The sequence below is a fragment of the Calonectris borealis genome, chromosome 2 (genome assembly GCF_964195595.1).
Source record: "Calonectris borealis chromosome 2, bCalBor7.hap1.2, whole genome shotgun sequence".
Classification (NCBI taxonomy): domain Eukaryota; kingdom Metazoa; phylum Chordata; class Aves; order Procellariiformes; family Procellariidae; genus Calonectris; species Calonectris borealis.
The window spans coordinates 129,743,547-129,764,574 of NC_134313.1; the positions used below are offsets into that span (position 1 = coordinate 129,743,547).

Sequence of the window (21,028 nt, forward strand, 5' to 3'; positions counted from 1 at the left end):
TTTCAGAACAAGAACTATAAAAACATAGTCTTGAAGCACTGCTTGTCATCTCTGAGTTGTGATGTTTATGACTGACTTATGGACTCTCTGTTCCTGCAGAATTTTACTGATGATACAAAGCACGCTTTTCAGATTGAACAAGCTCAGTCATGTCTACCCTGATCTTCAGCTGTTTTTTATCACCACAATTCATTTTAGGAGAAGTAGATATTCAAGTGTTTATCCAGTGTGATTTCCTGCCATGGAAATGAAAGATGGAAGTATCTTCTGTTCTATATATGTGTGAACAATGCACAGCCATTACAAATCTTGCTTTCACTATTACCTGAACATGCAAGCGGTCAGATATCTGTGTGCTATATAGTAAATAGACTTGGGAAGCACAGTACAGTAGCTTTCTGGGAAAACTGGTCGAAGACTTATTTTGAAGCCAAATGCTTCAGAACCCTTCCATTTTCCAAATTACTGGCAAAACATTTGTTTTAATGTTGTATATTATAAATAGGATATGTCTGGGTTGCACTAGTATAATTATTTTCATGCTAATTTCACATTTTTTAATTTGTGAGGGAGGGAAGACAATGTGTAGCCCTTTGAAGAGGAAGGAGGCAGCAAGGTTTTTGCTAATGGTTTCATGGTAGTGGAAGCCTGGATTTGTTGGTTCGGGTATTTTTCCCACCTTCTTGTTTTCCCCTTCACCAAAAAATCTTACGGTTGTACAAGTATATGCATTTTTCTCATAGTCATGGATCAAGACATCTAATGATCTATAGATTCACTTGATCTACAGTTCAGAGGCTTTGAGAGGGAGAAACCAGTATTCTCTTTTCTGGTCAATTCACAGTCTTCCTCTCCCACTCACCAAAAAATATTAAAAAATCTATATAGCTATATTCCCTAACATGGTAGCTACAGTATCACTATAATCAACTGGCTTACAAGGTCAAGCAAGCTCCCTACCTGCCTGCCAAATGGTTAGTGCCTAAGCGTTATTTAAGGAAACTATTTGTGCAAGTGTTGGCCAAATTGTTTACACTGTGAATTAATCCTTTCTAGTTTTCATAAATGAAAACACTGAAATTATCTAAAAGGCTGAAACCTGCATTTCATAGTGTGTATTGCCATTTCAGGGACTGGCACAATTGAAATTTTGTTTCAGAAGAGCAGTGCTGTCATCTTTCACAACCTGTGTTGAGTTTTCTAAAATGCTGTGTGGTGCAAAGTGATCCTAAGTAAACCCATTTGTAATTTTGTTTGTATAGAATGGTAGCAACCTTAGGATCCTGAGAACACATCTAATGTAGTATATCAGTGCTAAAGAGATGCTTAAAAGTTGTTGTACTGGATGCTGCAGAAGCTAAAGGGCGTTCAGAAGTTCATTGTTGCAGCTGTTGTTATTCTACTAATGCAGTCATACTACAACTGCTTTCCAGGATTTTTGAAAGCTAATACAAAGAATTAGGCTCTTAATTCCATATTTTTCATCCAAATTTTTTTTTAAGTGCAGCAGGTTTCCGCTGAAAAATTTGAAAAACTTAATCATAATGTTTTTTATTATTTGCCAGATATTAAGGAGGAGTAAACAAGAGGAGGTAAAATACACTCTCCGTCATAAAAAACCCAGCCCTCCAGCAATCCTCCAGACCTTACACAGAATTATTCTGGATTATTATTTTTAATCGTATGCACCAGTTGCTACTATTTTTCCCTGTTCTCTGTGTATTCTGCTCCTCAGTAGGTCTTTGAACTGGAATTGTTGAGATAAAATATGATGGCATTATGGAAGTGCTAAAAATACTATTTTTTATGAAGGAAAAGTGGATTTCAAAGAAAAGTCACTGATGTAAGCTGAGTGAAGGTGTGTCTGTGGAGTGGTGATCTGATTGTTGCAGATGTATGATACTTTGAAATTGCATGTTCATTAACAAATAATTATATGACTGAAAGGCTGTCGAGGCAGGCAAATTGCACCTATTCACCTAGACACTGTGTGAAAATGAATATGAAAAATACATTCAGTTATTCATAAAATAGCTGCAAATGAGGGCAACTTTCAAATATCTGGGCTTGTTTTGGTGCTTTCATGGACTCTTATTCATATATTTTTCTCTGTTATAGTGTACATGGGAGAGAGATATGACAGAATGAAAACTAAGGAACTAGCAGTGCAGTACATTATGCTCCTGAAGAGAACTTTTATTTTCTCTCTTTCTCTTTTCCAAGAGCTAATGCTGGGTCTGAATGATGTCAGATCTAGTGATGTCTGAATAACTGTCATGTACAAGAAAGGAAAAAAATTTAACAGAGGGAGCTAGGGTATGATCTTCTAAGTGGTGTAGTATTTGCAGCCACATTTAGCAGGCAAGCTGAAACCACTTTTGTTACTACTGTGTTATGTTGTTAGGGAAAGAACTGCATACAAAGGAAAATGTGGCACATGTAGAGAATGACAATTTGGGTTTACCAAATAAATTAATAAAAAATTTTAATTATGCTCATTAATATCCTCCCCTGCTGGAAAATAAAATGTGAAAAGACTGACCATTACAGAACTAGCACAAACAGTTTGCAATTATTAGCAGCTCTGCTCCTGTTGCATAGGGCTGTTTTCTTCAAATGTCCCTCCATGATATTTCTTATGAACAGATTGTAGCTCTCACTTCGCCTAATTGCCTAAGAATCACACCACTTGCAACATCGCTACCTTCACTCAACATGACAGAACTTTTGTCTTTGCAAGTATTGGACAAAACCATCCAACAAATTAACTATGTCACTATGAGTATTAATGTATGTCACTTTTAGTTTTCCGGATAACATATGCCTTTAGTATCAGCCTTACAGGAGAATGTATAAGAGAAGGCCAAAGCATAGCAAGAATTAAATGCCTCATCTGAGATCCTGCAAATGTTTGCTAAAGCTAGTCTTGTGCTGCCATTTTGATGCTAATTTTTGTTAATATGCAGCTGCTCTCTTCTTCTGTTACTGCAAACTAAGAGCAGTCATTTCCTTATTAAGGTCTATTCTGCTAGCTTGATGTCCTAAAATACAAACCCATTGTTGTTTTATGTGTAATAGTTAAATCAAATAATATATTTGATTCTATAAGCTTTGACACTAGGAGTGATACCTATGAATGATGCCATTATGAAATACATTTGTGATTCTCACTGTTCCCCTGTGTGCTAAAGACTTTATATAATTCACCAGAAGAACATCTTTGGGCGAGGAAGCATCACTTCTTCCATTTTGCTTCTGTGGAGAGCTTGCATGCTAAAATTATGGTATTGACTAGATAAACATCCCAAACAGCAAAAGACTGATAACCTCTCTGCTGGGTATGTGTGGATGGTGCCAGGGAGGCCACCAGAAGAGACGAAAAGAGTTGTTTCAGACTCTTCTGACAAAGAGAAAAGTTGATGAGAGGGAACTCACTAAATGACTGAAGCAGACAGGCTTCTCTTACTCTTTGCATAATCCCATGACCAGCCATCCAGCCTCACTGTGGTTTACTTAACATGTTGCTTCTGCCAACAGATGTAATTAAGCTAATAGTTCAGTTGGTAGCAGGCTGCCTGAAGGTAGAGGAAAGACTGACACATGGTAGCCAACGGAGACTGTGCTAGTGTTGCACAAAATAATCGTTTTGCTAAAAAAAAGTAAGAAAAGCAAAACAAAACCTGTAAGTCATGCCAAGAACTATGATGACAGCAAGTTATTTAGAAATTGCTGGTCTGGATTGTCTGTGCAACTCTCTGTAAACATCATTCAATGTCTTTAACTGTAATGACGACACTGGGTGTTTCATAAGCCCTCTGTTTCAGTCCTAGCCCAGAAGCAACCTGTGCTGGGTTGGGGAGGGGAAGGAGTAGAGGGGATGCAGGCAATAGTAGGAACATTTATTTTAGATGGTGGAACTTGCTGGAGATGTAAGAGCAAGTTAAACAGATGGTCATAGTAACTGCAATTGTCAGTAGTAAAAGACCCTCTTACAGACCCTCCGGAAATTAAGAGAGATTTGCTTTCCCTGGCATTCACCTGGGTACTGTTCTTGGGATGTGCCTGTCAATTTATGAAATATGTTACCAACAGTATGTGGTCAGCCAAAGGAAAAATTCCTTGTAAAAGCATCGGACTGAAGAGGACTACTAAAAATCTAAATTGGATACCAGAAAAGTCAAACCACTTACTTACTCTAAAGGCTAAGGATAATAACACTACCATCTCCTGTCCTGTTCTCTCATCAATTCCTTGTAAAATTTGTTCCTCCAAAATTTGAGCGTTTGGTATCTCAACTACTTACAGAAGAGCAGGTGGTTGTAAGAAAGCCATTGCTGATCAGTCCATAGAACACATCTGCTACAGGCTCTCCTTACGGTGCACTCCAAGGCAGATATCTGAAAGAATGTATGTATTCTCACTGCTCTCCCTGCTTTCACTCCACTGAAAAAAGTTATACAGTTGCAACAGATGCTTGTACAGCTTCTGACAATTCCTATATTAGACACAACATTAGTTTATTGCCAAAAACAGATTTACTAGCTCAATGCTCTCCAGTAAAGGAGAGCTGCTGTAAAGGGAGTAGCTTTAATTATTCCTGGATTGAAGACAGGAGAATGCCATGAGGTATTACACTTACGGAGGCGGTCAGAAGTCAGAGTTCTCAGAAATTCTGAGTTAGATTCCAGTTATTTTAATCTACTTCTAGGACTATAGATCTGTTTTGAAACTTAAAGTTGAGGTGGAGGTTTAAAAGAGGACATTCAACTTGCTTAAAATGCAAAAAAAATCAACTCCCTGCTTAAAATGGAGAGCAATCCTATGCAATCTGCAGTGCAGTTCACTCATTCTTTCCTTGTTCCATTTGATTAACGAACGCAATGTGTTTTCTCTCCTTCTGCCAGTGATTAATATTTCTCCGCGCTCCTTTGTTTTTGGTGGCAGATTGCTGGGGGAGAGATTCCACAGTAAATTGTTTTTGATATCAAGTTTTAAATAGGCTTTGCCAGCCTGCTTGTTTTGTGAAAAATACTTCTCAGTCTCCAGTGCTGTATAGCCTGGACTGTGTCTGCTCTATGTCTCTGTTAAAGAGAAGGAGAGTTTAGGAAAGCCCCTTTCAAGGCTCACTTCCCGCACTATAGCTGACAGTGCAAGGTGAAAGAGAACAGCTTGGCTGCTGCTTCTTTGCCCACGTCTGCGGGGTGGGCATGCGGGGGCAGCAGGAGTAGCAGGCAGAGCCTGAATCATAGTTATGTACTGGCCTCGGTAACAGCAATTTGTTCTTTCAGGTGCATGGCTTGAATTAAAGCCCTAATTGGTGTTTGGGTGGGGAGGTAATACTTTGAAGCCATTGCTGTTAGGGACACAGACAGAAGTTGCTCCCTGAATTCTCCTTGGGGAAGCACTGCCTCCAGTACTGACTAGGTATAATTCATATCACCTAGACCTTGGTGGTGAGGCAGGGCCTATTTTTAAAGCGTATTTTGGACTACTGTCTACACTTGTGATTCACATGGTGTGTTCCTGAACATGGGAACGCAACCATCCATTCATTTCTACTGCGATAGCTGTCTCTGGATGACTTCTGGCCGAAGCTAAATCTCCCAGATATCCCTGGGCAGAGCCTGGAGTTCAATACAAGGCAAGGAACGACAGGTGGTTCATGTCCAGCTGACCTGTTCTGGAGGATAAGAGAGTTTAAGAGAGTTTAGTAATATGGATGGGGACTGCTGTGCACATGTTGGCTTCCACGCTGCAGAAAGGTACATTCAAGGCGAATTCATTTTACTGTAGTATATCTTACAGAACCTTTTTCTTTAGTGGGCTTTTAGCTTTTAAGGAATTGTTTTCGATTCCTTGGTTTTTTACTGGTGGTAAACTCAACTGATGCTCAATTTCTGCTCATGCATTAAGATAAACTACAAATATATTTTTGATTGTGTTTGCTTTTACTTAAAAGTTGGGAAATGCATACTGAAGCATGTGCAGATGTAAAACTGGTGGCAGTTTGCCAGCGTAGCCTTTGATGTTGCCAAACGAGAGACCTATGTATAGAGTAATACAGCTTTCCTTCTATATATGTGATCAAACCACCATGTGCATATTTTATTTCTTATCTTAAAAGCAATGTTTTACATTGCAGCCTCCAAAATAAAAATGTAACTATCGAAATGAAATCTAACACCCTGCCTTATGTATAACCTTCAAGTTAGAGTCAAAATAGAAAATGCATTATTTTAGCAGGGCCGCTGAGCTCACAATCTGCAAAAATCCTCTTTGCACTTGACTGTGAGCTCCACCCTTTAAACAAACACTTTCTCCTGGCTTCAAATTGAATTTTTCACTACACGAGTCTCATTAATTAAAGGGCAAGGGTAGCTTCAGCCAGCGACCCGTTCTTCCCCCTGCAGCTCCTTGTGTGGGGACCCTTCCGCTCGTAGCTGGTGAAAGCCGTTTTTCTTCTGCCTGGCTGAGGAGAAATCTATACAATAGAAAGGACAGCTCAGCACCCAAGTCGTCACCAGTAGTTGCGTAAAATAACTTGGAAAATAAATGGTTTCTCCTCATCGTCTCCTTTCCTTCCAGTCATGTTTTTGTCAGCTACATTTGCCCAAGAACCCAAAACTCAGACACGGCGTGACATTTCCCTACCTTCCTCCTTCCCTTTCCACAAGCCTTTTACCCCCAGCTGTTGCTGTTGCTGCCAGCTCTGTTCAATTAACCTCAACAGGAATGCAGTCATCCCTCTGCAGTTAATCCTGTTCAGGATTAATGAACTGTGCTTTAAACCAAGGGAACTGCTAGTAAAAATGAGGTATAATTTCATTAGAAAATTGTGTACTGCTAATTAATGAAGAAGGTCATTTTAGGACTTGGGAGAATTGAGTTTAACTGGAGAAAAAAAATCCACAGAGCAAGTATGTGAAGTTTGCTGCTTTCTCTTCACTCTTGCTCTCTCTGTGGACACCTTTTGTCACCAAACGTCCTGTTTTATGTCTCCCTTCCCTCAGGTCACCACCACCGTGTGTCACCAGAAAGCATGGAGTAGAGGCAGCAGTAAAACGAGGCCACTTGTTGGGGAGCCACTTGTTTCGTCATCCTTTGTTTCTGAGTGATGAACACTGTGTATAATGTGATTTATTTAAGTGTTAAAAAACAGGGACTAGTCAAAATACTGAGGTCATTGCTTCTCCAGTTACAAACCAAGAAAATTCCTGGTATTTGGCTTTTATGCTCGTCCTGGGAAAGTTTGCAGTCCTTCAGTTTCTCAGTAGTGCTTGTTCTGTACATTTGAGCAAAGGCTTGGGCGATACCTTAGATACATTCAGCCTTTCACTTTCTGGATATCAAAAGCAATCACGATGGACACCTAGACAAAGCAAAGTAACAAGGAACTTTAGCAAGAAAGTGACTGACAAGCCAGGACAGTGACAGGGGAAGGGAGAGAAAACAGGTGAATAGCTGGTGTTTAAAAAACAAGATCAGCTCATCAAAAATTCTCCATTTCTGTTCCTGTTTGGTAACACACAGCTTGCTTTATTACTTCAGAGCTCTTGACTCTTCCATTATGGCATATTAATTAGTATCCATCCTGTATAAGATCAGGTAAATATCATGTTTTCCAATATTTCGTGTCTCTTCACTGAAGGAGGTCTTATCATAAAGTAATGAATTACACAACTGTCATTCAGGTAGTTTGATCTTTCGTACCAAAAAAACTGTGATGTGTGGTATTTAACTCTAAACCATGCTGTTGTAATTCGTTTTTTTTCTAATTACATGGGTCCTTCTAAGTTCTAAAAATATACTTCTGGCTCTCCAAGTAAAAGATATCCATTCTGGGAAGGATATATCTATTAAAACTAGATTGAATCCAGGTTTTGAATGTAAAACTAAGTCTAATGACTGGAATTTTCATAATACGATACCGAAAGAATTTTCTGTACAATATATTATAATGGGCCAAATATCCACCAACCACAAAATATGCAAGTTCGTATTCTGCACATATAAAGGAGGAGGAGTCGATACATTTGAGTCAAAGTTCCTCAAAGTGTTTTGTTTAAGTACCAGAGCCAGCCAATGTGCTAGCACACATGCTTATGTTTTAGCATATGAGTACAGAAAGTCAGCCAAGCACAAAAAAAAGTCAATCGCAGTTATTTTGGGGATAGTACTTTGTTTTTTATATACTCCACTGTTATATTTATACATTCAAAAGGAATTACATCTTATCTTCAAATGTAATTACCAGGAGGACACAGAGCATGGGATTTTCAAAGCACCCCAAGGAAACGGAGGACCTGGTTCTTAGTAGCCAGGAAAATAATATGCCGAGACTCTTTTGAACATGCCAGTATCAAGCATCCGTATGGGAGCATTCTGTTACTTGATGCGGGTTTGCTATAAGCGAGCCAGCTGACAACATTTTTGCAATACTAAGAGGTCTTATAGTATAGTGAAATATTTCATATCAAGTTCTGTTTGTTACCAGAAAGGATGTGCTTTCTAGTTTCGGGGCGGGGGGGGAGGGAGGTATTTGGGTTTTTTTTGTTTTTTTCCTGGATAGCATTATGGGCCAAATGCTCAATCCTTTTATGTCAAAGGCAAAGTTTTATTTAAATGAGACCAGAATGCATGGGTATGTGCTAAATCAGATATTTTTAAATGCATGCCACTTGAGATTGCGGAAGAAAAAACACGCTCATAAATAGTTGTGATTTGTTTGAAGTCAGAGCGCTTTTCCCGCTGTGGGTCTATTTATAGTTTCAGGATAAGAAATTCTTATGCTTAGTAGCAGGAACTGATAAGTGAGACTTTCTCATACTCAGAAGAAGAACATGAGTTGTAATTTTCTGTTTCTTCAGCCTGAAGAAAATTCAGGAGTCTTGTAGCTGGGATATAAAAATAATCCTGCTTACTTACGAGGACCTTAATCACACACTTGCAGTTTTCCTCTTGAACTATGGTATCTGTAGTACTCAAAGAGTCAATTCTCACAGAATGTTTTTCATCTGACTTTGTCTTCGTGTTAAAGTAAATCTTTGATTTTGCCAGTGACCAAGATTAATTTTAATGTAATTTTTTTGTATTTTTAATTTTTATTCTGTTGCTATATTAAGACCAGGAACACAAATGGATTATTGAGAATCCTGAAGTGTTCCCTTTTTTTGCTGCTGGAGTCCAGTTCCATACAATATTACCAATCAGCTTCTATGCCAAAGCCAAGCAGTGACAGTTGCAATAATGAATATTTGCTGCAGGCCACTGGTATGAAAATAGCACAGTGCTTCAAGCCTGCGTCACCAGAAACAAATCTTCCATTGACTGTGACTGAATTTCCAGCTCGATTTTAGATCATTTATTATTGAAATAGCTCTTAAAGCACTGTCATAATATAATGTTAAGAAATGCTGATTCAGTCTTCGAGGCATCAATTCAAATGCCTTCCTACTCCTTTTTGGTGGATTGGTTTTTTTAATCCCTTATACCTTTAATGCTGTACCCTGTATTTAGGGCACTGAACTGTGTAGAGGCAGCAACACTGTAATATATTCAAAGAGACACATGCTGGTTAGGTTAGAAGTTCTGATGAGAAGAGGTTTTGAATTCCCTCTTTGTAAGCTTACTTGATGGGTTTTAGAATGTTTTCTCCTTAATTCCTGCAAATAATTCTAAAGTTTATATGAGGAGGAGCACTTTGCATCTTTAAATGTGTCATGGCTTTTACAGGGTGAACTTGGATGGTGTTTTCTTGTATACGTTTTGATGTCATTGATGCATTTGTATTAGTGGAATATATAATGTATATAATATAGGGCACCTTTTGAAAGTGCAGAATATATGCACTGAACTTTGATTTTTTTTTTTTTAGTTGAAGAATATGCTGATGACATTCACCATTTTTGGTTTAATTTTTATATACAATGCTGCTTTCATGCATGCATATCAAAATACCCTCAAAAGGACTAACATAATTGATTGTATTTTCTTTTCACTTTAAAATAATTACAGGGTGAAATGTTAGATCAACATAGATATAGGAGATCAGACATTTGAAGCAGAATAAAATCTCCAATTATTTAAGCTTTTTTTTTTTTGTTCGTTGCCTCAGGTTTTCCTATGGAAAATAAAGAAATTATGATCTATATTTTTCTTAGGGCAAAATACTGACCCTTGCACTGCAAAGCTGGTAATGGTGATTGATGTACATATCTAATTTCCTGCAAGATTAGAATGAGCGCCAACCTTGCCATCAATCTTGAGAGAATGTTAATGTCTTCTTTTTCTTTTCCTTCCCTCTCCCTGGTGCCATCTGCCTTCTTTTTCACCAGAAAAGTACATTGGCTAGGCTTACTACTGTATGGTAGTACCAGGATGGAGAAACTGAAGTTTTAAAAGCCCTGCTATGTACTGCTGGGAGTGGGCTTTTGAGGAAAATAATTTCACTGCAGCAACTTTCAACCGAAGGAAAGTCAACATTGACACAGATTCTATGGGATGGGAAAGGAATGTTAAATGTACAATTTTGTGGACAGATCTAGAAAGGCTTCATTTACTCAGTTTCCCAACAAAACGCTTAATATTTCAAAATAGTATTTTTCTTTTGAAACATTATTGTTGGTCTGTAAAAAATAATAAATAAGAACAAAATGTTTGACAAGGTAACACCATTCCTTCTGTACCAGTATTTGACATCCCCAGTACCTTCAGGATATAACCATCTCCAGACTCACTCTCAGGAAAAAAAAATACTTTGATTAGACCTTGAGTGGGACCTGATTTTTGCTATATGCTTTAATGCCTGGCAATGTGTAGAATATTCACATGACAAACTCTGCTTTCTTGGTTTTATGAATAATAATTTTTAAAAACCCTCTGGGAGAGTATCTAGAAACATTACAAAATACACAATGTATAGAAATTAATAGGGCTTGAAGGGTCCTATTCCCACCAACTGAAAGGGGATCATACCTGGGTTGCTCCTGCAGATATTTGTTCAGCCAAGTCCTCCAGTAGGCAGTGTTTCCGGATCTCTGTAAGTGGGCTATTCTCAGGCTTTACAAGCTTCAATATTAGAAAAATTTCCTGATGTCTAATCTAAGTCTCTCTTGCTCTAAGCCAATAGGCTTTGTCCTATTAGGAAGGACCAGGGAGAAGAGTTTACGCTCTTATTTTTAGCTACCTTCTACAGATATGAAAAATGTTGTCAGCGTTTACTCTTCATCTTCTGTATTCACAGTCCATATTTTCTAAACCTCTCATTTGTTTTGGCTTCCTCCCCCGCAACCCCTCTCTTGTTGGTTTGCGTTTGTATTGCTGCTGGATTAACAACAAAGCAAGTAATTGTTAATTTTTGACATTGCAGTCCCCAGGCTGGACACAGGGCCTCCAGTGCTGATTAGAGGAGAAAAAAAAAACTTCATAAATCTTTCACTTTGCACTTTCAATATGGTGGGACCTTTTTCATAATATGATGATGTAAGAGATCTGTGTTCATCTTGTTACCTGCTACTGAAAGCTTTTTCTGAAAAAAACAAACCAACCAACCATCCCAAAATCAATCAATCAAACAAACAAATAAACAAAAAACCCAAAAGCAGTACTGGGACTGTTCTTCATCCTGTTTTAATAGATCAGATTAATCCTACTGAGTGTGAATTCCTGCAATTGCCTTTACTGAAAAGTGTCTAATTTTCTAGACTGTTTCTCCAATGCGTTAAAATTGTTTTGAATCATGTATCCCAGTGTGTTTGCGCTTGCACCCAGTTTGCTTTTGTCTTCTAAGTTAATAGGCGTATGCGTCATTAATGAAGTTGTTGAACAGTATTATTCTGAAACACACCTCTGCAGCATCTGTTAGTTGTGTCCCTCTTTCGTCACAGCACATACTGAGATCTATAAGCCAAAGAATTGTTATTTTGCCTATTCTAATAGATGGCAATGAATAAAGCATAGTACAGGTAGAGCACCGCTAACACCAAGGGATGTATGAAACCAAAATGAGCTATGTTGGAAAGTACTGAATTCCAGGACTATCTCAGTAAAGTAACTAAGATTTCTTACAGGGAAAGCTGCTACTCAGTAGGCTTAATATGACAAAATACAACACTGCAAAGGCAGAACAGCTCCTGTCTCTTCTCTCCTTACTTGCCATCTTCTCCACTGGCTCGGTGCTGGATCTTACTGTCCTCTACCCTGCTAAGTACTTAACTACCAAATGATACTGCCATATCCAAATGTCATGTATATATTATTCAAACCACAATATCATTGTGTATTTTCTCTCTCCTGGGTTTGAAAACTACAGAAAAAGCACAAGTTCTTAGATGCAAGCACTAGGTTTCCAAATAGATTTAGCTACATAACATGCTTACAGTTTTTCCAAACATACCACTGATATACAGAACAGAAATCTTATTAGTGTTTGTGTAGGTCTCAGATATAGAATGTTGTATATTTAATTACTATTATTAGTATGTATTGTTAGAATGCAATGATGGGTAATAATAATGCATGGATAAAAGTATACTGTGTATTAATAATTACCTTCATTCATTTAATATTAGTTTTGGCTAATATCAAGTGAAGCATCTAACGTTTTATTTTATCAGATATCAAGAACATACAATTATTCTCATTTTAGTTTTATTACTACAGAATGTTAAAACTTTAGCTTGGCTACTTAATCAGCGTAAGTATTATGCGGTTTATGCATCTGAAGTGCTGCGTATAAATTTTAATTGCCTATTGTACTGGTAATTTACATGACCTCTTTTAGTGGATTATCATTCAGTTGTACAGTGCAGTCTTAATGACCTGTCTTTTCAGTTTATGAATTCTGCATTTACTGGGTGTTAGCAGAATGCAGGAGACAGAATACATGGCATTTCGATACGTGGGAGTACTATATTTTGTAACCACACAAAATACAAAGAATAAGGTCAGATTTAGTTCATTACCATTAGTCAAACCATCACCAGCACAACCTGGCCCTCTGTGTGGTTACAGCATCAGGATGCAAACAAGCAAATGCCAAAGGTCACAACTTTTTTTTTGTTTCCTTCCATCTCCTCTCTTTGCCCACAGACGTTACCACAGGGACACCAGCAATATCAACAACGACAACCGTGGAAATCCGGAAGAGCAGTGTTATGACAACTGAGATCACCTCTAAAGTGGAGAAAATCCCCACGACAGCCACTAGCAGCACCACATGCCCTTCCGTTGAGACTGAGGAAGAAAAAGCAAAAAGACTGCTGTACTGTTCACTATGCAAAGTCGCTGTCAACTCTGCCTCGCAGCTGGAGGCGCACAACAGTGGTGAGATGGAGCAGTGCTTGCTTTCTTCCTTTTTTTCCTTCTGTCTCAAGAGCTCTGCAATTATCTTCCCCTGAATAGATTAGATCTCTTGCAGCAGGGGACAAAGAGGTGACAGAAAACTGGCAATTACATGGAATTCATTAACTATTAAAGAATAAAAATGGCAGGCAAAGAGGCTTTCATAAAGGGGGAAAAAAGGAATTTTATTGCATGCAAGTTATCCATTTTTTTACATTTTAGCTTTTGCAGCTTCCAAACCTTACAGAGCTAGATGACAGCTCATGCTTCATTACCTTTGGTGTTCAGAGTTTGCATAGTTTTGTTTGTGCCAGCTAGCAAACCGAGTATGAATGCCATTAGTTTTGTTTGAAATCTAAGAAATTAAGGCTGAAAGAGGGAGTGTCAGTCATTCAGAGTTCAATGACGAGAATTAGAATTCTTAGCTCCATATTGTCTGTTAATAACTTGTTAAAATTATGTATATTTTCCCTTTGTTTTCATCAACTGATAGCAACTGCTGCATGAGAGTTGAATGGGTAATTGCTTACCTCCATCTTTCTTAATTTTTAAACTTTTTCTTGTTCTTAGAGCTATAAGTTCCAGTAGTAGAGAGCCATCATTCACAGTCACTATTTTAAGCATCTTATTGATTGGCTTTGTGGTGAGCAGGGTTAAAAGATCTTGGGATTTAATATGGTGGCAATGAACACCTATAACAGAAAAACTCCTGATTTTGGATGTCAGGGATTACCTGCCAGCAGGATAAACAGAGTTAAGAGACAAACAGAGAACCTTAGGTTTGAAACATAGAGACAGTGATGATATACCTGTAGCAAAATGATCAATGTTTTTATGATGTAATAAAAAAAGAAATAACTTTGACATGTCTATAGAATCCACTTAAATTAAAACAAATGATAATTTGTTGGTATTCATGAGAAACAAAGCCTAATCAGTTTTGAATGCTGTTTGCTGTATGCCAGGTCTTCAACTGGTAAAAATTCAACTTCATAAAGCTGTACCCATTTAACCTATTTAACTTCATATGAGGGTTAAACTCTAAAAATTTTTCTGATCAAGGTGAGAGCCAAGACATTATTCTGAATATTTAAACACAACCTTCCACTGTCTATGCTGATAAACTGTGTGTGTGTGTGTGTGTGTGTGTGTGCTCACACACATGCATGCTTGTAAAAGTATACATGTGGATGCATACAACAACTATCAGTGGAACACTAATTTGATACATGGCCGTAGTCCATTATCATCACAGACTACCTGCATGGAAGTCAACAGTGTAAGAAATTGTTCGGTCTGAATAAAGGTAAAGCAACAGGACACTACTGTTTTCTATCCAATCTTCATTTTAATAAAAAATGCAAGTGCATTTTTCTCACATGTATGTTTCTCACACATTTTGGTTTCTATCCAGGCCATTAAGGATCCATAGGTTGCTGCCAGGAACCTCTGCCCCTTTTTGATTTGGAGACTAATGAGTTAATTACAGATTTAAGTGTAAACTACCTAATACATACTGTTTATCAATCCATTCGGGAGGACTACAAATCAAAGCCAACTACATCTTTAATAGCTAAATTACTCTTCCTTTGCAACTACAATTCAGGTCTTATTAGCAGCAGGAGTTAATGAGAAAAGTCACACCCATTTAACTTCACATCAGGATACCTGATTGTGCCACTACTTACTGGTGTGGCTGCTTTGTTCTAGTGCATTACCTACGGATATGTAATTTAATAATTAAATATCAGATGCGAAATACTGTTACATTGGTATGAATCTGATATAGACAAACACAGGCATATTCCAAGGATAGCACGTGTCACCAAGCTGAGGTTCATATGATTTTCTTTTAAAAAGAAAATAAAACAATGAATGCAACCAAATTGCCAAAGTTGTTTCTGTTTCCCATTTCTAATGTCTCCAGGGACTAAGCACAAAACTATGCTGGAAGCTCGGAATGGAAGTGGAACCATAAAAGCTTTTCCCCGGGCAGGCGTAAAAGGCAAAGGACCTGTGAATAAAGGAAACACAGGCCTTCAGAACAAAACATTTCACTGTGAAATATGTGATGTGCACGTAAACTCTGAGACACAACTGAAACAGGTACTCAGCTAGTTTGCAGAGTGTGAGTCCTTGGCTGTTCTTTGTTTTCATGGTGGTAAAGTACCAACACGATCAGCATGTGTCAAAAAGTTCACATCCAAATGGAGCTTACAGATTTTGCCCTTTGTACTTGTCTTTCACGCTGTATGTTTTGGTTTGGATATGATTTTCCCTTGCACAGAATATGTTTTCTCCAAAGCTCTTGATTATATATATGTCTTAAGAGTTATAGAAGCTGTAAGCTGCAACATGTTACAACTGTCTTTAGATTACTATAATTGGCATGAGCTAATAAACCCTGCCATTGTGTACTGCATGATATTTGCCTTGACAAAGAAGTGGAGGTGGGTGCAGCCAGTATTTTCACAAAACACTGAATAACCTGCTTAGAAATGTGGGATGGAGAGGATTTGTAATATTTTTTTATCAGTGTTACTCTGTAACTGAGAAGCATGACCTCTAAATTGCAATTACACTAAGTCAGCTATTATGTTCAGTCATTTTTCAAATGAACAAAGCCTTTGTTCTGAAAAACAATTAGTTTAATTCCATATGCCTTTTGGAATTAAATACTTGTTAAGGAACTTTATGAGAATGAAGATAAATTCTGTAATGGACAATAGCAATACTTGTCTTCTGCTTTCAGGAAAAAAAAATGTCCAGTTCTTTGTCTTTATTTGCGAGAACTCTCTTGAGAATGAAAATCAAAGTAAAAATATAGTTCTGAAAAAGGTCCCTTACATTTAATACTGCAGAAAAGTCTGTGTAGAAGGATTCTTGTAAAATCTCGTAGATTTTATGAAGAAGATAATGGATTTTGTGGTTTTTTTTCACTGTCACTTAGTTTGATATGTAACCACCTTTCAGCTGAATTCTTAAAAGGATGTCTAGGCTTCTTAGGGATCTGAACAATCTTGTGACCTTCCCCTCCCCTTCCGCCCACCCCAAATAGGGGATGCTCTACTATCTAATATTCTTCCAAAACTTTCTATCAGCAGTGGATTGAATTTGATGGGTACCTTATAGAGATAGGGAGGAATTTTTCAAAGGCTTCTGTCTTTGACCTGATTCAGGTCCTGTTGAAGTTAAGAAAGGTGAGAAAATCATTGATTACAGTGGAAGCAGAGTTGAACTGAGCACTGTGGAAAATCACAGACCCAATATGTGATGCACAAAGGATCGTTCAAATTGGAACAGACCCTATTCCCATTCATTATTGAATTAAAGTAATGCTGTTGTAGCATTAACCAGTATGGACCAGTAACCTTCAGTACTGGCACACCCTTGTGTAAAGCAGAACCTGAAATGATCTATTAAGGAAATATCACTCTTCCTTTCCCCCCTCCTCCCCCCAATTTATTTTAACAGCACATAAGCAGTAGAAGGCACAAAGACAGAGCTGCTGGGAAGCCGCCTAAACCTAAATACAGCCCTTACAACAAACTCCAAAAGGGAACACATCCTCTAGGGGTAAGCCAATCACCTTTTTATTTTACTTTTATTTTAACCCTGCTGAGTAGGGTTTTTAGAAAATGTAAGTGGAAAAATGTTTTAAATGAGAGGAATAGTGTAAGCAATGGGAGTATACAAGTGTCTGAATGAGCCCACGGAAGCCCACAAGGGACTTTTTATATACTTTGATGGGTGTGGACTACAACCTGTGGGTCCTCATTTTTTGTAGCTACTCTGAATAACCTCTGAAAAGAAGCTTGTTTCAAAGGTCATTAGAGAGCAACAGACGAAAGAAACATCCAGATGTCAAACAGGATTTTTCCAGTTTTCACCAAGGACAATAGTGATGAAATGACTAAATAAAACTCTATAAAACACAAAACCTTTATTCTATCCTTATTTAGAAAATTATTGAGATAACAATTGAAACAATTAAAAAAATCCATCTCTCATTTCGTTCCAGGATGAGTTCTGGTCACATTTTCGACTGCCAGGATAAACTCTCTGAAACACAGTTCTTACTGGCTTCAAAAGCTGAGAAAAAGATTTACTTTTTAATAAAAAACACTGCTAGGATCCTGTCATTAGTTAAGAAACAGCTTATATTGTGGGTGGGATAGTGAAACATCTGACATTTATCTCCATCAGATAAACTGCATGATTGTTTTATATTGGTGTTTTGTAAGGGTTTATAGATGGTTTTGGCAGGGGGAGGATGTTGATTCATTGGCCTCATAGAGATTAGCCCCTTATTTCTTGACCATCTTCTCTAATGCAGGCAGAATATGGAGCTTTTTTCTGTGAAAACCCAATTCTCTTTAAGTTGAGTTAAAGCTCTTTTCTTGTTGGGGCAGCCCTCATGATAGGTATATTCATGCACGATTCAGTTGGGTAGGAGCTTTCCTAGATGTTGTAGCATAATGCAGGGCACCATTCTGGTAGATCCACTAGTAGGGAAATAGCCCCATAGGGTTTTTCAGTAATCCACCAGGAAGACCAAGGTCTCCAAAACATATAAGCTATACTGAGAGGAATAGAAAATACGTAATTAGATAAGTAGGATATGGAATCAATAAAGCCTCTCTGACAGAATTATTCCTTTAGGAAATTCATTGTTTCCCAGGGGATGAAAATAACTATTACATTACTGTTGCTGTTGTGCACAGTTCTCTAGTTGCCAATTTATGTAATGGTGATTTCTGAGAACTCCAGACAAGGATCAAGGCCATTTAGTTGCTGCATGGACAAATAAAGCAACGTGTCCTTTTCCTGCTCCCTTACTCCCAATTGCTCACAGTATACAAGTCAGGCCAGAGGTTAGCAAAGAAGCAAAGGGGATTTAAGAAGGAGAGAATGAATTAGCAACAAATGAAGAGATATGTGTAGTAGAATGGAGGCTGCACTGAGAAAGGATGAGAGCAGTTCTCCATTTAGTCTTTTTGGTTTTGAATAGAAAAAATACTGAAATTGCTGTCACTTGAAATGCAGAATGGCATAGCAACATGTACCAAAGATGTACTAATTTTACTTTGAATGTAAATGTTTTTGATGGGCTCTAGGCTTTTTCTTTACTCCCCGTTAATTTTTCGAGTCATTTACTGTCCCTTAGTTTACTTCATTGGAAATGAAATTAATAATGGCTGCTTTATTCTTAATGTTGACCTGTGTGTTAACTAGTACTTGCAGAGAGGTTTGAAATGAAGGTGCAAGGTACTGTATATGCTAAATATTACTGGTTTTGCAGCTATCTTGAAACCAGAACCATGTTGATAAATTAACTGAAAAGCTATCTAACTTTATTAGAAGTTCCTGATTCCTCCAAGAATGGCAAGATAGTCCTAGCCTTTTAATATAAATAGTCACATAACATCTTTGTTCTTCGTGACAAAAAATGTATAAGCATCACCAGATTTTTTTTCCACAGAAGTTAGAAAAAGGACATACTACATTTTCATAGCTTTTCTAGACCAAAAACTTCCCAATGCCATGTTTTCAATATAATTTGTACTGCTTTGTCTAGTCTAGCTTTGCATGCTTCAGAGAAAGAAGCTTTATGAATTCCCGCAGTACTATTTCAGAGTTTAAGAAAATCTTGTATTGTTAGGACTTCATATTTCTTCAAACCACAAATGTCCAGCATGTATAAAATACTACACTGGAGAGAAAGAGGTTATCAGGCGTTTGATAGTTCAAACTTCCTGCAGTGAAATAGCTCTTATGAAAAACATCCTTCACTGGGAATTCTAGACCACAATCACAGCCCTGTTGTTTTGGGCTGGGGTTTTTTTGTACTTTGTACTCAGGATTTTTTTTGTTGTTTGAGAGCTTTTGTTTCTTGTCTGTTCTAAACAACGCTGAAAAGAACTATTTACTAAAAAATGTAAGGAAGGAGGAAAAAGTCAAATGCTCAGCAAGGGAAGAAGACAGCTTGGATCTGTGGATGTAACACTGATCCAGGGAAAGATCAGATCATTGCTTTTCATAGGCACTATGAGGAATTTTGTATATAGCATCCATTATGTCCTCCGTTAAGAGAATTACAGAATCTGGTCCCCTCTGAGTATCCCTCCCAGACCTTCAAAGGACCTTGAGGCCAGCAGAGTTGCCAATGAGTATTAGGAAAAGTCAAAATCCTGTATCCATCTGGCTGGTAAAGAACCAACAGATTTTTTAGAATATGGTAATAGTGTAATGATGAAACTCCCTGGTGGTTCATGCCAGACTATTCCTGTCCTTACTTTCTGACTATTCACTCACCAAGGTACTGTTGAGTGGAAAGTATCAGACTGATATAGTGCAAGTTAATTATTTGAAAGCCCCGTTCAATTCAAGAATGAGAAATTGTGTTTCCCTGTGAGTGAGGAGCGTCCATACTTGCACTGAGATGTACCACAGCATGGTACATATATTCATATTCTGTATATCAATACCACATATTCAGGTTTATGTTCTTTGCAAAGGGCCTCAGGTCATGCCAGGACACAGACCCACCGGAAGTCTGTCAGAGCCAATGGGAACTTTTCTTTGTCAGTGGATGAGGTTTCTATTCTTATCTCAGAGTTATAAAACCAGAACAACAAAGGTATTCAGGCTCGTGACTTCTCATTAGAAACTTGAAATCCCATCGAAATCCGCAGAAATCTATGTAGACTACTCTGATGTTCATTTGTATGCATACCAAATGTAAATTCTCTTAAATAATAATGGACCTCTGTCAGTATTTTCAATCAGTCTGGGAAAAGCTTGAGTTTATTTTTTTTCTTTTTGGAAACTCTAAATGAGGAGTTTTTCAAATTCTATTTGGTATTGCACAAGGCTCATGATTTAAACGTTTTTAAAGCAGAAGCCTCAGTGACAGTAACAAAAATACCACCGTTTGGCACCATACTAAATGATATAGGCAAGCGTTTTTCATGACAACATTTTAAAATATCTGTGACTTTTTTCACAGTCCTTGTAAGAATGAACAGTATCTTAGTGAAAAACATTAGAAGACACAGCAAGATGACATAGTGCAGCACCCATAGAATTCATCACCTATTTGAACATATGAAACATTGGGAGATTTTCATAACCAGTGCAAGATAAGCTTTGTTTAGTTGCTTGTTATTAGAGGCAGGAGCTAACAGAGAGGAGCTAGCTGGAGATCTTAATTTTAAGTAGAACTTGCATCCTAATGATAAAACCAGAAGTACCTTCTTAGCCAGACCAGGGAACAGGCTATGTTTTCATTCTGCTCTGGTCTCTATCATAAAGCTGTCCAGATGGAGGTCTTTTAATTGATGGCTAATTATTCTTTATTAAATTCTTGCAGGGTACAGGCAGCTTTCCTTTGGTGCAGATTGCCCAGCCCCTTTTTAGGTTTGCTTTGATTTCTAATTTCATATTAAATTATAAGTCTCAGTGATAAGGAATGAACATTGAAACTCTTTGTCCCCAACCAAAGCCTGCTCACCCTTGTCCGATGCACGAGATCGTATCTCCTGTCACAAGCCTGCAGCTCGTAGAGTCAGTAGCCGCCACAAGGCCTCACTTACTTGATTTTGCACTTATAATCTTAAGTCAAATTCCCTGTCGTGTAGCTAATATGAACAAATTATGTCTCTCTGTTTGTTTGTTTTCTCTCTTC

At 37.8% G+C, this 21,028-nt stretch overlaps 1 protein-coding gene across 2 annotated transcripts in view; it reads left to right on the plus strand.

Annotated features, from left to right (window-relative positions):
- ZNF385D (zinc finger protein 385D) overlaps positions 1–21,028 on the plus strand; it is a 351,253-nt gene that overhangs the window by 326,918 nt on the left and 3,307 nt on the right. For both annotated transcript variants that reach the window (XM_075143421.1, XM_075143422.1), the window contains exons 5-7: positions 13,090–13,323; positions 15,269–15,447; positions 16,816–16,917. In XM_075143421.1, the coding sequence (XP_074999522.1) occupies positions 13,090–13,323; positions 15,269–15,447; positions 16,816–16,917 (515 nt within the window). The remainder of the gene's footprint in view (positions 1–13,089; positions 13,324–15,268; positions 15,448–16,815; positions 16,918–21,028) is intronic.